The 17,435-nt window shown below is 39.8% G+C and overlaps 1 protein-coding gene across 1 annotated transcript; it reads right to left on the bottom strand.

The window, feature by feature from the left end:
- Positions 1 to 612: 612 nt before the first annotated feature.
- lrrc4.2 (leucine rich repeat containing 4.2) lies at positions 613 to 6,533 on the bottom strand. The gene is made up of 2 exons (XM_057347998.1): positions 5,263 to 6,533; positions 613 to 5,157 (listed from the first exon to the last, which is right to left on the bottom strand). Exon 2 carries the CDS (start codon positions 5,034 to 5,036, stop codon positions 3,096 to 3,098), a length of 1,941 nt encoding a protein of 646 aa, XP_057203981.1. The 5' UTR covers positions 5,037 to 5,157; positions 5,263 to 6,533; the 3' UTR covers positions 613 to 3,095.
- Between the last annotated feature and the right edge of the window lie 10,902 nt (positions 6,534 to 17,435).

The following is a 17,435-nucleotide window of genomic DNA, read 5'->3' as shown; positions in this document are numbered from 1 at the left end:
ATGTTGTTAAAGGGAAACCCCGCAAAAAAAGAAAAGAAAGGTCTGCTATTAATTACTCACTCTAAAGTAGTTTAACATCTCTAGGGCCTCCTTTTTCCCCCAGAATTAAGGTAGTTTTGGAAGCTTTCTGACTCCTCCATAGATTGCAAATTTTGGGCGGAGTTCCCCTTTAACTGGCCCCTATTAACTTGCATTGGTTTTGTGTCCATGCAATAGAAGTGAATGGGTACTGTTGCTGTTCAGTTACCAACTTTCTTCAAAATATATTTTTTTGTGTTCCGCGGAATAAAGAAAGTCATGAAGGTTTGAAATGACAAGAGGGTGAGTAAATGATGACCGAATTTAAATTTTTGGGTGAACTATCACTTTAAGTAAAACTAACAAACAACTTAAAAACTTTAGTTCAAAAGCTGCCTTAAATTTGTGAGTTAAATTAAATTGACGAAACCTTAATTTTTTATGTTATACAAAATTAAACTATATTTTTAAGTCAGTTTAAATCATTTAAGTTCAATTGACTTGTAAATCTAATTTGATTTAACTTAAAAAATGAATGCTGCTTTTGAATTAATTGAAATAGGTTAATTATTTACAGTGTATTGTTTTTAAAGGTAATTCTTCTAGCGGTAGTAGGCTTTGCTTTGCTTTTGCAATGAAAATTGTCAAAAACAAAATGACACAGACCTGTAATATACCTCAACTTGACCCGGTGGTGATTCTTGCATTATCATGACAATCTGACATTATGGCATTAAAACCAAGCTGTAAAATCCATGTCACATCAACCCATTCAGAATGAGTCCTAAAGGCATTAAAGATTAAATTTACAAGCCTCATCAACCACAGCTGCAACACCACTGTGTGCTATAAAGCCCTTTTCCTTTTGAATAATGTAAATGATGTACACTGAAGGTGTTTTTGTGCGTGTCACCGAGGCGCTCTGGTCTGGCTGTTCTCTAAGGGCTGTAGATTGTTTGTGTGTGAGGGAGGTAAAGTTGACTGGGTTACTGTAGCCAAAGATCTGCAGATGCCCCTGCCCCTGATATAGCTTGCACTTTCTTTCTGCTCCATTCTAAAAAATGTACAGCATAATAGCACATCAGTGCCCACTGGAGCCTAAAATGCTTGTGGTTTGCATGGCACCATGAGGAAACGGCTTATTCTTTTGTTGTAATATTTCACACACACTGACTTTATGAGGATGGTGGAAGATATCATCTCTTTAAGAATTTTATGTCATTCTTAATTCGACCACGGCAGTGTTAAAAAATGTCAAATGAAGACTCACAGTGTACATATAATCCACACTATCGAAGTTTGGATTATACAGTATATACACTGTGAGAGTTCATTTGAGTTAATTTAAGTTTTTTAACACTGGCGATTTTGCTGTGAGGGAAAAGAATATCTTGGGGGAATTAAAAGGACTTATATTTCTTGGAAAAGTAACCTTATTGTAACCCTTAAATGCGAGTCGTCCAAATACCTGCACTGTCAGTCAGTCTCTCACTCCGCCTCTCTCTCCCTCTCTGAGCCTCTAATTTGGTGGATGTCACAGGTTAAGCAGATCAATAAAGGATTGTAATAAATACCGCACTCAACCCTCTTATCATATGCTTCAACTAAAGCACACTGTTACCTGAATGAGGCAACCCGTAACTTCATTAGAAATGAGCCGAGATCACATTTCGAATAACATTCTGTCATTATGCACTGCATTGGAAAATTGGGCTGATGGCTGTGTGTGCGCACGTGCGTTACCCATCACAGATTTATTTGCTATTGACACGTAACCACACATACAGTACTTTGTGCTGTTTGTCAGAAATTTGACTGTGTGGCAATGTATTACAGCGTGAGGATAATTCGCTGTATTAATTAATTACGTTAATGGACAGAGACGCTTATTATTTTCTGTACCTTTTCATAACCTTTTACGCATTTGAAAAAAAGACAAGAGGTGGGAGTTGAGTTTAGAGAAATACAAACCAAATGTTTTCTTTTTATTGTTGTAACCTCTGTAGACTCCTCATAAAAATAGTGTTGCTCAAAATAAGGACAAATGAAAACCGCAGTTTGAACAATCTCCATAAAGGAAAGTCCATAATGCACACATTCACTTGAATCCCTTTCTCGGTAAAGAAAATGTGAAACAATGTTAACGTGAGCCTGCAGCAAACCGTCCAGTCACTTCGACCGGAAGTCTGTAAAACTAGGATCCAGTCGAGCCCTTGCGCTACGAATCTGAGGCAACTGTTGTAATGCAATTACTGAATTAGCCCTAAAAGCCAGTCAAATCATATTGAAAACAGTACAGTATGGGAATCAAATAGGAAAAGCAATCGATATCCAAATTATGAAACGTCGGTGGATAAGTCAATCTTATTTGTCGAAACCAAGAGGAACATCAGGGTAATAAGCAGTAGATTAAACTCATAAAGCAAGCAGGATGCCTATTCTGGAAATGTTAAACGCTTGCTGCAAAACTATGGCGCAGCCCAAAAACCATTTGGCTGGGAGCTGCAGAACAGCAGACTCTGTGTATCCAGCAGCTCCTTTCTCTCTGGGTCTCCATGCTGCGTTTTGCAATGTTTTGTCTCTCCTATCTCCTAAGCCGTTCTCTTTTATTGCAAGTATAACATTTGGCACGATACAAATTCTTGGTGCTTTTAGAAGGTAAGCCTTTATGGATCGATCAGTGGACTTAGAAAGTTCTCTCTGTATAAATGGGACTTTACTGCATCCTATACAGAATGGTCTAAAAATCACAGGTTGCCCCTTTTTCAAACAAACCACTCTTCATTTGCAACGTCAAATCAGCATCGTCACATTTTCCCATCTTAAATAGGAGTTACACGTTAGAAAATAGTTTAAATTCATTTTCACTTTTATATAATCTGTTTCTTTTGTCATCCCATAGTGGATTCATTTATATATTTATATTAATATATTTATGTATAAGCATGTACAAGAAAAACAGTCTCGTTTTTGCACTGGGTACAAAAGTAATTGCTGTCTTTTCTGTTGTGCATTCTATTGCATGTTTTTTAGGATGAACAGAATAAAAGACAGAAGAAGAGAAGGCTGTAAGAACGTTATATCTGCGTTTCCTGTACCTTCTCTTTTGTGTGGGATTTGAGCAGGTAGGGTTCGGGGATGGTGCTGATGGTCGTAGGGCGGGAGCGGTGCAGGGAATTGCCGATGTTGTTCTCTGCCCAGGGAGCAGAGTGTGCTGGTCTGTAGGAGCTGTAGCTGGGTTTGTAGGTGCTGTTGTGATCTCGAAGGCTAGGTAAAATCATCCCGCTTTCTCCCGGTATTCTCGTCCCTGCGTGGGTGGTAGGTACGTTCTCCTCCATCTGAAAGACCTCTGTAGTCCTAGCGGCTGCCACCGTGCTCCTTTGCTGGTGCCTTTTCCGTAGCTTGTAGAAAGCGATTAGCATAACAGCAGCGAGCAGGGTGACCGCCACAAAGCAGCCGATGATGATTTTTGTCGTCTTCATGACCTCGTCGAGACTGGCAGGGGGACGCACTGTTCCACGTACGGTCGGCACTGACACCTGCCGGGGAGTTTGAAGTAAAACGGTTGGCGTGGAGATAAAAACGGGTTGAAAGACGGAGGGTGAAGCGGTTACTGTTTTTGGCTTGATCACTTCCTGTGAGGTGGGCTCCACCTCCTCCACAGTCACTGTAGTGAAGTAACTCAAGTTAGAAGTGTTGAGCTCAGCCGCAGTCACGTTCAGGTAGGCCGAAGCATTGGAGTTGCCCGCCATGTTGGTCACCATGCAGGTGTACACACCCGTATCTGCTGGCAGCACGTTGGAGAAGTTTAGCGTCCCGTCGTTGAGCACTGATAACCGTGGGTGATTAGAGCCATGTGTCAGAACTGTTCCGTTGGGCAACAGCCACCGTACGGACGACATAGGAGCTGTACGACACTTTAGCTCCGCTACCCTTTCAGCAGAAATGTTAAGGTCCCTTGGGGCTTCCAGAATGAAAGGTGCAGAACACTGAAAAGTGCTCTGGTCCACCTCAACAAGATAGCGCCCACGTAGGTGAGCAGGGGTGTGGCAGCGGCCACAACAGGTGGAGTTGGTGGGGATGTACTCCCTCAGCCACCAGGCTAGCCACACGACATCACAGTCACACCGCCAAGGGTTGTGGTGCAAATGAAGCTCCACCAGATAACTCAAGGTCGCAAAAAGGTCATGGGGCAAAGAGCTAAGGTTATTATGGGCCAGGTTGAGCTCAACCAAGGCCGTGACATCATCAAATGCATTTCGCTCTATCGTGGTGATCCTAGAGTTCATAATCCAAAGTTTTTTCAGGGATTTTAAGCCCCTGAAAGATCCAGGTTTTATCTCTGGGAAGTAGTTTTCTGACATCTCGAGCTCCTCCAGCCCCACCAAAGGGGACAGAATTGGCATCTCCCTTAGGTTACACATTCCAAGGTTTAGATATTTCAAGTTGTATAATCCCTCAAAAGCACCATCAGAAATATATTCCAGTTTTTTTAGCTCTCCCAAATCCAGCCGCATGAGAGAGGGAACCCGGTTGAATACGTACGACGGTATGCTCTCAATGGGGTTGTTCCTGAGCCATAATTCCCTTAGTTTAGATAAGTACTCGAAAGCGCCGCTCGGAATCACCGTCAGCCGGTTGTCGAACAGCTCCAGCGTGTTGAGGCTGTTGAGGCCACTGAAGGCCCCCACCTCGATCTGTCGAATAGAGTTCCTGCCCAGCTGCAGCACCTCCAGGTGGCGGAGATGCTGAAACGTGCCAGCTTCAATTGTCTCTATGCTGTTTTCCATCAGGTTTAAGTGCCGCGTGGTGGCAGGGATGCCTGGGGGTACACGAACCAGGCCGCGCCTGGTGCACACCACTTTAACGAACTGGCTACCACAGGAGCAGACGGCGGGGCAGGTCAGCGGTCCGGAGGGGTTGGCGTGCACACTCAATGATCGTACCATGAGGTAGACTGCACAGAGCAGGGCTGCGTTCCAGGCACGGTGCACAGTTACCTGCCACAAGAGACTCATGATGTGGCGCGTTCATAATTCAACATCGCGTGGGGATTCGGCTGGGGAACGGAGAACAGTGGCCCTACCCTGGTTTGAGCAAGACACTGCATCTGTTTGCCATCGACAGTGCAGGATGGTGCTGCGTTAAACACAGAGAGGAAGAGATGGGGGGGAAAAGATGAGCGGAGAAATGGGGAAAAAAGCTGACATACAGAATAAGTATGTTGAAATTGAAGACACCTACCTCATTAGCTCAGTGCTGTCCTTAATATAATCCTTTATGCTGAAGCCAGTCTCCAGCACCGTCCGCTCATGCTTCCGACTCACTGCAACATTTTCGGCTATATCTCTTAGAAAAGTAAAGTAGATCATAAACTGATTTGACAAAATGGCCCCTGTTAATTCCACAGAGAAGCAGCATTCAGTGAAACTGGTTCAATGGGTAAGGCCCAGTCAGCTAAGCAGGTGCACGGATCCAGTCAGCTTGAAAAAGATCTCCTCTCAGTTTCCCCATTGATTGTCCTTGGAAGGCGATGCTGAATACCACCGAACAATCTTCACAAGACTCCATGTCCAAAGTACATGCACAATTAAACCCAAGGCAAGAAGAAAAAAAAACAGAAAAAGGGGGGAGCAGTATCCCAAAGTCTTCAAAGATTTGTCTTCCTCTTCGCTAAATACTAACCTGCTTTCTTTTTTCTTTTTCAGTTTGCCATCGTCTGTCCCCCACGACACTTGTTCAGCCGATTAGCCGTGCGCTGATGAATCCAAAAAGGCTAACAGACGCACACTGCGGTCATTCCGTCTTGCTTTTTTAACTCGCTCCGCTCTCCTGTCTGTCGCTGTAGCAGCTGCGGACTGCCGCGTGCACAGTTAGCAATAATCCATCAATTTCTCCAGAGGGGGGCTTGGGGGTGGTGTTGCTGGGGGAGGGGGGTGGAGGACGGGAGGAGAGCGGCAGCAACAGCGGCGTGGCGGTGGTGAAGCTCTCTCTCTCTCTCTATCTGTCGCTCGCCTGCTTTTTGCGCTCTCTGTCTCTCTGACTCCGGCTTCCTCGCTCTCTCTTCTCAGTGTCAGAAAAAGAGGATTGATGCCGCCGTGTGACGCGTGGCTAATTTCGGAGAGGTACCTTGCGGAGGATTCCGTAGTTGGCCCTCCCTCCTCCTGTTGTAGATTCTGCGGTATTCCTTGATTTTTCCCTTGTCTTGAGGTAGTAAGTTGTGGCAGTTCGCCTGTTCTGGCTGCGGGTTGGCAGCGATTCTGCAGTGGGAGATGGGCAGCTGTAGAGCACGCGAGGGAGAGAGAGACGCGCACACGTGCCTGAGAAGACCATCTACAGCGACAGTGGCAAGAGCAGCGGTCCTCACCTCCAGCGCTCACCCCCCTCTCTCTCTGTTTCTCTCTGTGTGACGGGCTTACAGGCGGCAGAGTCTTTCTCCTCCTTTCGTCCTTCAGTTGAAACGTGAATGTACTGCTGACGCATCCCGCTCAGAGCAGTGCATTGGTTTGATGCAGTGTTCTTGTGTATTAACACATTCTCCCCCTCCTCGCTGAGTGCACTGTCTCTCTCCCTCTCTCTCTCTTTCTCTTTCTCTTTCTCTCTCTCTCACCCTCTCAAACACGCACCAATACACTCCCTAAGTCTTCCTGATTCACTTTTCTGTGCGTTTTTGACATTCTCATACTTTTGATTTGACAATGTTTTCTTATTTCACCGTCTTCTCTTTCCATACCATTGTCGTCTTTTAGACTCTATTTAGAGGGATTTCAGCCCTCAAGAATCTGTGATTATCTCGCTTCACATTTGCTGAAAACTGAGGCTTCAGTTAGCCATCTGAGGTTATTTCACTCTGAATCATTTTGTCATTTTATGTCCATCATCTCTCAGATTTTCCTTTTTGTTTTAGTGTTGTTCTAGTGTGTCGTCATATTACATTTACACTTGGCAGAAATATTAAATGGATGTTTAATTGAAACACCATTATACTAATTACATTTTGCATTAAGATATTTATATTTGCATTTCCTTACTTCAAATGAATACAAACAAACAAATGAAGACAGGCATGGGACTACAGAAGGCTCGCAGGGATAATATCATTTTTGTGTGGTATACTGTATATTAAGACCGGTCATTCAACGAAAACACAGTCAGCAAAAGTGTGACTGAAATGGTGTGTTATGTTATAGTGACATGCACCTTGAAATTTCAGTTCTGTATACATGCACTATTGTTTATTTAGAACCATGTGTTTTTAAATTGTGAACTAATCAATGTAAAGATTCCTTAAAAATGTACAGTTCACAGACAAAATAACGGTATAAAGCTACTAAATGATGTGAAAGTGAGCTTTTTTTTTTGTTTTTTTTAAGGGTTCGGTTTAATTAAACAATAAAGCTACTGGTGTATGTAAGGTAAGAAGAGAAATAAAGCAGAGGTGTGTAGTGAAATATCAAAGTTAAAACAAAAGGAGTGGGATAGAAAAAGAATGAAAGAATAAGGTACATCTGAAGGAAAACGATGTGTGATTTCATGATACATTTAAATCGCCTGGCAATAGTAAGATTCTGTCAGCATTTACTTACCCTCATGTCTTTTCAAACTTTTATGATGTTCTTCTGTGAAACAGAAGTGAAGTGTGGCAGTTGTAGAACAAAGAAACATAAAACACCATTGTAGCCGTACATGTGATTTGTGCACTTTATTCCGAGTCTTTTAAAGCCAAATGGTAGTTTTGTGTGAGTATAAGATTGAAATTCAACTCATAATTCTCTGAATACCTTCTTCAGAGCTACAGTATATCACTTTAGTGCCTGCGAGAAAAAAAATCCATTAACGTTAGGCTTCAGAAAAAATCTGTTGTTGTTTTAGTCTACAAACGTTTGCACATTTCAATCTTGGTGCTAATTAAAGTGCTAATCTATTATGCCATCACTTACTCGCAGTGAATAAATCTCACTGGAAGTGAAGACTGCATGAGCGTCCACAGTTGAACTCATTTAAAGACATTGCTCGTGTCAACCGCGCTAGCTTGTCATGTTTCTACAGGGAGGGTTCAGACTGTCTTGCTGTGTCTCTGTCGTCTGTAAAATGGGCAGCAAAGCCAGGTGACATCACACGAGAGACGGCGCTCTCAGGGGTCTTAACACCTCAGCAGCCCAGCTGAGATCAGCACAGCCATGTTTTTAGATATAACAACAACATGTTCATCCACTGTCAGAGCAAATACGTAGCTTGTAGTGTATAATTTGTGAACGACATTGTCATTTCAAGAATGTTAGTAACCGAACAATGGCGGCAACCATTGACTCACATTTGTTTTGTGTCCGTACAATAGAAGTCAATGGCTACTGCCGTTGTTCGGTCACTAACATACAGTACTTCAAAATGTCTTCTTTTGTGTTCTGCAGAAGAAAGTGGGTGAGTAAATGATGAAAGAATTTTCTTTTTTGGGTGAACTATCCCTTTAAGGATTTTTTGTCTGTTTGTTTATGGCTTGATAAAAGTCATGTCCAGCGTATTACAGTGTGTAAAATAGTTATATTTCTTCGGTGTTGCCACTTTGTGGTTAAGTGGTAAATTTAGGCGATTGTGTAATCGTTCTGATGGTGTAATCCATCCAAGCAGTCACTTTTCATAGTATGGTTCAGCATTTCCCATCTACCTCCACATTTGAAGTGACATTTCTGCACCAGACCTAATCGTTTTAATGGTACAGTTCAGTCCAAAACGGTTTCATTCGTTGTTGTCTTTGAGTAGAGCTGACAAAATCTCAGGATGTCACTTTTGGACAGTGTCTTATCATCTTTTACAGGGTCAGGTGAAGAGTCATAACACTGTTACTCAAGGCATCAGAGATTTTACCCACCAGGGAACTCTGTGAATTACCCCAGTCTGGGTGTACGGCCAGCCCCCACATTTAACAACGGTGGAGGTAATTGATGTCCACGGTGCAGATCCCAGTGCTAATATCATTATGGAGGTCATATGCATGGAAAGGTCAGGATTTAGCATGCGTGTTCTTCTCGGATTTGCTTCGCTTCACAGTGAGTCGCCGAGTATACGGAAGGTGCCAAATGCAGACGGTGCAGCAGAGCAGTGAGGCGAAAACGCTACACGTGCTAAAGAGACTTAAACAGAGAGATGCATTACTAATAGATGGGATAAGAGATTTGGCTGTACTGCATTTACGGAAGGAAATTTACTAAATATCTTAATGGAACATGATCTTTACTTAATATCCTAATGATAATTTGGCATAAAAGAAAAATCGATACTTTTGACCCATACAATGTATTTTTGATGTTTCCATGCTACTTAAGACTGGTTTTGTGGTCCAGTGCCACATATAATAAACATAATTAATACTGTATAATAAATACAACAATTGAATATTTTATAAATTGCAAGGAAATGTATTTAATTCAACAAATTTAAACTGTTAATAATATTTAATTTGTATAATATAATATATATTATTAGTATATAATATAATAATTTGTTTAATTTAACAATATTAATATTTTATTATTTTAACAATATTTTATTTCAAAGAGAGATTTAGTTAGTTTTTTCCTACATTTTTGCTGACACCATATATTACAATATTATAGTATAGTATAAATATATTAATGTATATCTATAATATAAATGTATGCTTTTGCTGTCAACACAATTTTTATCTGTTACATTTAAAGCATTTCATTTAAATAAACTGCAGGTAACTTTAAAAGTGAGATGTGTAATACAGTATAAGTGATTGTTTAAAAAATATTGTTGTTAAACTTTTTACTGCATAACAGTATAAACAACAGATGTACAAGTGAGAGTGTTCTGGACGAGTGTGAATGCATCACACAGAATCTCACACTTAATTCCAATGTTTTTCTGCCAGTTTATAGATGAGCTCTAAAGACTGTGTTTGTGAGGGAGAGAGATGGAGGGACCATAAGTCTGGTTTCATTTGGTGACCTGGTTGTGGGTTGCTTGTAACAAGCAGAGCCCGGAGGGGGTGGAGGCGTGGAAAGATGGAGGATGGCGAGCGTTTAAAACGGGCCCACATCGATAAAGTACATACTGTACCGCTCCCTCTGTTCTACATCCCTAGATCTTCTCTCCCGTGCATATTGAATATGTGGCATTCCGCGACCCAGTTTCAGTCGTATTTGGCGGTCACCGTGAAGGGTGTTGGTGAGCCACAGGGGGCGATAATATGGGCCTGAATATTGGTCTGTAACGTTTACTCGTTTAATACAAACTTCATTACTGTAATTACTGCAGAGTGCTGATCATAAGACATGTTCTGTATCCCAGTGAGGCAGAGACCTGAACGAGGGAATGAATGAATTGGCTCTTGGCTATGATGCTGTGGATCCTCAATGCTTAGCATAGCATGTTAGCAAAGTGCTGCTCTCAGGACTTTGGGTTTAGCGGGATCGATCTGTGCTGTAATGATGAAATCCCTTCTGCTTTCCTCATCGTCCATTTTTTTGGATGGGGGAGGTTTGTTTGATTTATTAGCTGTCTGATCTTGCTCACCCTCATCGACCCTGATCATGGTGTCGTGTAGATATGTGGGTGTTGTTGAAAGGTGAGGGTCGACCCAACTTTATCTCTCTATTTGCCCTGTGATCGCTGCTACCTGACTTCAAATGAGCTCTGCCAGTATATCTGCTTTCACCTCTGACAAACAATATCTGTGCACGTAACTGACCTCTGACCAGCTTGTAGAATTCAGAGCAGATTTTTTTCTTTCTGTTCTGACCATCGAGCATAACAATTTGGGATTAGTAATATTTTGGGGAAATGAGTATGCCGAAGGTGTGCACGTTTCATGTTTCTTTTAAAAGGGCGTATCATGAGACATCCAACTTTTCTTGGTCTTTTATAAAAACGTAACATAATATATAGCCACAGAAAAAAGTAGGACACCACTCCAAAATTATTTTCAGTTTTTTTAATTTACTATTTATTAGGGCTGGGTAAAATATTGATTCTTCGATTTTAATCAATCTTTAATTTAACGAAACAATATCGATTCGGGAAATCCCCCAATCGATTCTTAATGCGTGTGCTTTACTTCATGGATGTTAATAAATGTATTTCGCCTCTCGTCCACGCCGTCACCCGCGCTGATATTTATGGGCCCTTTTTGAATGTTAAAATCTGTTTTATTTTTTAAACATGTTTCATGTTGTTATGAATTTAACTGTTTAAATAAAAAGTAAAAATGTTGGTTACTTGTTTGGTTACCCAAAGCAAAATAAATATTAATTCCAAACATAATTGTGTGGGCTCTGTTAATTTGAATGTGTATTTCACTAATGTAGCGGAGTAGGAGGGTTACCAGCATATTTAAATATGGATTCCATGTCTGGAAAACTAGCATTTAAATCCAAGTACGGATATTGATATTGAATCGAATCGCTAATTTAGTCGCAAAACCCAGCCCTTTTATTTATAGGTTCGTGTTTAAGATTAAAAATAGTTTTTTTCATTCTGTGATCTAGTTATAACATTTCTACTAAATTACAAATGAAAATACAATTTTATATTTGCAATATTTGTTTTATATTTATTTATTTGGAGAAAATTGAAATGGGACAAACCGGTCAATATAACAGAAAATGCAATGCAAATCTTAAATACTGCAAAGAAAACAAGTTCACATTCATGTTTTAAAAAGCACAATATTGTTTTTACGTGTATTTTCAGATGAGTTCAAAAATGTATATTGTTAATGTGACTATATAAGCCTGTGATTGTTCCATCAACAAGGTTTGCATTTCATATATGAAGTGAAAGGAATTTCATCTGAGTGAATTCTGAACTCTGTAACAAACTGGTTTCCTAAATGTCTTTAATTGGCCTTCCCCAAATCTGCTTTGCCGCAGTTGCCTGCATGACTCATTTAACATGAAAAGTCTTTGTTTCAGATGGAATTATTCATTCAGATGCCGTGCGAGTGTAGCTTTAGATTTCTATGAGTTCGTTCTTAGCATGAAGCAGCGCCACTTTATCTTGCTTTTGTTTTCGTCCTCGAGTACTCGAGCCTGGCTAATCGTATTTGCCATTCTGATTTCTTCCGTGATTGATTTTTGCATGTTTGAATTAAAACTCACTTCCTCTGCTTCCTGTTGATGTATGCTGTGTTTGCGTAACAGCTTTTGTTGATCTTGTTGTTCATAGACTAATGTCTTTAATTATTTGAGGAGCGTGTTGGGTTCATACAGCTGAGATCCCACAACAGAGCAGAATCTTTGCTTTCAGTGGTTGCTGTATCTTCACTGTAATTAATCCCCAGAGCTGCTGCCAATAGCAGTAACAGGATGGTGGTGAGGATAAATTGACAATCTATGGTTTCTGCACTGTTCTCCATCAACTTCTTGTAAGAAGAGCATATTAATATTAGCTTGTGAACAGTGGATGAGAGATTAGAGTTACACACTTGTGTTGTGTCTGGATTTTTTGTGTTGTGAAATAATTCTTGACAATCCATACTGTATATCTCTATAGTGTAACATTGTGATTTGATTACTGAAAACTGCTGTATAAGCGATGGAAATTGTATTTCTAATCATTCAACTTTGTTGTGAATATAATGTGGGAAAAATAGGAAATTAAATTAATATTTTGCCTTTTTTAGATAATATGATTGATTTGTTTTTATTTGCTCCTTTTTGTGTATTTTTATTAAGACGACAATTTTTCAGAAAAAAAAAAATTATTCTCAATGAATAATTGTAAATGAGTAAATATAAAAAAACGAAGGTGCTAAAATTGATCTTGAAGAATTTTGGTTCTACAAAGAATCATATAAATAGCCATTTCTTATTTATCTTTTACTCACACTCAAGTTGTTCCACCAAGTTTTTGACCTCTATAAAATTCTTTGTTTTGATGAACACTAAAGAACAACCTTTTAAAGGCGGGGTAACCGATTTCCGAATTACGCTAGACAACTGAGTCGGGCCGAGTACCAAAACAACCTTGTAGCCAATCAAAAGTAAGGTGCACAGGACTGACATTAGCCGAGCCGAGCTCTGGCGAAAGATGGGGGTAGAGGTGTGTTTATTTTGGTGATTTGATGTGATCAACAACGGCTAAGAGAAATCGAACACCCCGCCTTTAACTGGACAAAGAAATAAACATCAGGGTTTCCTGTGGCGCTTGATGACGTCACATGCTAATTAGAGCTGCACTATTAATCGTAAAAAGATCGCAATCTCGATTCAAACACCCACTCGATCTCATTAATGAAAACCAACGATTCTTGTGTGTCTATTAACTTACACCTCCGACTAAAATCATAACGCTTCACGTGCTGGTGCTGCTGCAGATGCAGAGAAAGCATTATCATCATTAGGTATGAAACGACGTCACAAACAGTCTTTTAACCAAACACTATCATTATTTCTGTGTCAAACGATCACAGAAGTACAGGGATTAGAGAGTTGCCAACTCACACGCATGAGACACGCGTTTACAAACTCTCAGTTTGCCCAAATTAATCTCACACCAAATAACATAAAGTAAATACAGCCTGAAAACAAAACTGCTTCAGGATTGTGTTACATTGTTCTGATAATGCTTCACATCTTAACTAGACATGTATGACAAACGAAACTACAATTGCAGTTTTTAGCGCGGACAAATCAGATTGCGCGCTTTTATGTGTCATTACGGTAAAAACACGTCATGAAAATGTGTGGCGCTTATCACTGTACTTAAGCTAAAAGAGAAGTTGCGCTATTAGAGCTTTTCATCAAGTTTACAAACATTTCATGTTTTCAGGTTATTTTAAACTATTTACAGATTATAATACTGTGTTGTTATGTTTATTAGTTGTGTTTTTCTTTAAAGACCTCTTCAAGCAGTCTGTAGTTGTCAGGCAAATTGATAAGTATTTCTAAAGACCTTTAATTGCAAGTGTCACCTTATGAATTTGTTTTACTGTAGAAATATTATATATACAAGTTACTTCAATGCATTAATACTTCTTAGAAAGTTCAACTTTTGCATTTAAAGTAAAACTTAAAAAAATAACCACTTTGGTTTACCTGTGGTATTTGTTGTACACAAATTCTCACTGGTTACTAAAGGTTAACCATGAAATATGTAATAATTTTAAAGCAAAGTCCTAAATATTACATAGGTTACCTAAATAAACAATTTTTTTGGTAGAACCTCTAGTAAATGATGCATTACTTTTAGTCATTCAGAATCGTAAAAGAATCGAAATCTCTATTTGAAACAAAAGAATCGTGATTCTCAATGTATCCAGAATCGTGCAGCTCTAATGCTAATTAACATATTCCTGACGTCATCACGTAGTTTTAATACTGCGTTCAAGACACCTCGGAAGTGGGGTATTTCCCACCACAAACCCGAAAGTAACGTCTAGATTTACCAACATTAAAAGTGTTTAGTAACATTAATGGTACTTATGATTTAGTAGTATTAAAGCCTTACAAGCATCTTTTAACATTAAAAGGGCACCGTTCCATGAATTATTTCCGGGTTGAAGTGGGAATGATCGAATTTCCGAAGGCAGCTAAAGTTGCAACTTCAGGTTGTAGGCTTTCCATTTAGCGTCTTTGTCTTCTCCCTGCCGTCTGCCGCTCACTCACAGACACGTTTCCTGTTGTTTCAATGATGGCCGGGTCTGAGGTAAAATAATACTGTTTTACTTTATTTTGCATATAGTATCTAGCATTTGCCCAAAGCACTATAGGACAAACAAATACATGAAACGTATCAGTCTTCAGTTTGCTGACGGGTTTATAGCTAAGGTGGATTTCCTCTCAAATCATTTTCACTTAGATCAAATTTAGCGCTTATCTCCTTTGTAAGTAGGCTTGTGCCTAAATCCCTCATCGAGTCAGTGTTGTGTGATGCAAAACAGTGTAAATAGTCTGTTTTCAAGGTCAGGTGAGCATTGTTTTGCATAATCCTTTAATTTCTGTGAGTTTGGCTGTGTATTTAAAGATTCAGTATCTCTGAAGTGAACTACAGACTTTCCTGACTTTAGGCTTGGTTTCTGGTGGGTGTTTCTAGACTGGTCACTGAATGATACTTGGCACCATTAGTGAAGCTCTGTAGATGGACATTCAACGAGTCACGAATACGATGAACATTGCCAGCTTTCACCACAGTCTCTGGAAGCCTATTGAGGAACTGTTGCCTGAGATCTCACTCTGGTTTGGGCTTAAAGAAGTTTTAATGGTGTTAAAGGGATTTGTACTGGCTTTAATTGAAACTGTAATGGTTCTACTGGTATGTGATGGATTCTGTTGGTGGGATGTTAAATCCTACTGGAATAATGCCCAAAACACACTAATGGTTAATAATGGAAAAAGCTAATGGTTCATCGTGGTATTTTAATGTAAACCATTAGAATTTCTGTAATGGTTTCTGTTGGGTTTCTATTGTTGTTGTTTTTTAGCAGGGATACCCACCAATAGAATCCATCATATACCAGTAGACACCTTCGTAGTTTCCATTAAAACCAATAACTCCATTCCATTTTCAAATTTACTGTTTTGGGCAGGGTTCTCTTTCTTTCAGCAGGGATATTTGTTAATGTAATGTAAAGATAAGTTAATATATTTTATATTAAACTTTATATTTAAAGCAACATAAACATTTAAGGCAAGGAGTTTCTCATCACGCTTCCCACAACATCAACACTCTGATAGTACCCGCAATCTTACAGAAACTCCATTACTCATTTAACTCTGAAGCACATTCTGACTAATCTTTCTTTTTGGTTCCAATTTTGCTCAAATTCACTTTTACTTTTTAACTTGATTTCTTTTTAAGAACTGCTATTCATCTCTTCTTTAGCTTTTTATCCAAAGCCTCAGTTCTGGCTTACTTTTTCTGCAATGTAATTAAACTGGAATTGTGACTGATTTTGTAGCTCAAGTAACATCTATATCCTTAGCCTTTCGAGTTGTGGTATTGACTTTTAAATTATGCAAATAAAACAAAGCTTAGTCTTAATGCAGTGTTAACATGAACAGACATGCTATATGTTCTTTAATGACGTCATTTTAAATGTTCAGATGTGTCTTCACACCGATCATTATGCTTACTGCCACTCATTCCAGTTCATGAACTTGTCATCAGTGAAGGGTAATGTTAACATTAGGGCTGTATTCTCCGGCCGTGGCTGTCACTCAAATGTGAACATTAGCCCCTCCCCACCGGGGCTGGGAATCAGCGTGGGCTGAACTGTGATTAATTTTCATACGCCGCTATATGCCCAACCATCCCTCACGTTTCGCGTCTGGTGTTCCCGTGTGCGGTCGGAAATGAGGGAATCTCCCGCGAAACAATCGGCTTTATAGTTTCAAGGATCCTTTTCTCTCCAGTCATATGCAAATAGTACATTTGCATGCAGAACTGAGATTGGCCGGTCGCAATCAACATTCCGGTAATGTCTGAATTCATTATCGCGGCGCTGCTCTGCCAGCAGTTTGCAGTAAAAAGGGACTTTGTCAATGTTTGATGTTTGGTAAAGAGATGTTAATTATAGCTGCACGAGACCCTGATGCTCTCCGACTTTGACCCAGAGCACAAAATCCCACTGTGAACGGTTTCAGACAACAAACTTTTCCTTGTTATTCGTCCGTAGTTTAAAGAAGTAAGACACAATCAGCATTTTCAGCAGTAGTTCAGTGGGAGGCCATAAATGAATAGTCAAGTTAATGAATTAAACATTGACAGAAGGGAGACAGAGCCGCTGCTGATATATGAGTCTGGCGCTACCGCATATGGGCCGCTTCTAAAGTTTCTGTCATAAACAACACGTTTGCAATAAAAAAGTCTCTCTGATGCTATATAAACCACTATCAGATATACTGTGTGTACTAATGCACTGCGTACCGATCCCTCGCAAATATGATAAAGCCTCAGAATGGCAGTTTGACAGAGATTTTGTCGCCTATAATGTTTTCGTATGCCGTGATTTATTTGAAGAGGTTTTAATGCAGTTAACTTGATCCTTTTAGGATTTGGCAGTGATTGGTCCTTGTTTTCGAAACGTAAGAGTCCATGAGATGCAGCACTTATGGAGAAAGCCGGGAATTTGTGGGAGAGGAAGAAAATTGTTTTGAATTCGTTGACTAACGTCGTCTGCATGAATATGCATTGGAAATTGTAGTTTAATGTCATGCTGACAAAGATTTTACTTATTTTAAGTAATAGTTCACTCAAAAATAAAAATTCTGTCATGATTATTTACTCACCCTCTTGTCATTTTAAACCTGTATGACTTTCTTCTGCAGAACGCTGAAGATGAGATTTTGAAGAATGTTGTTAACTGGCACCCATTCACTTGCATTGGTTTTGTGTCCATACTATAGAAGTGAATAAGTGCCGGTTGGTTACCAACTTTCTTCAAAATAAATTGT

This window comes from Triplophysa rosa, linkage group LG12, assembly GCF_024868665.1.
Source record: "Triplophysa rosa linkage group LG12, Trosa_1v2, whole genome shotgun sequence".
NCBI classification, from domain to species: domain Eukaryota; kingdom Metazoa; phylum Chordata; class Actinopteri; order Cypriniformes; family Nemacheilidae; genus Triplophysa; species Triplophysa rosa.
The sequence above is the reverse complement of the archived record's forward strand: the minus strand, read 5'-3'. Positions and strand labels throughout refer to the sequence as shown.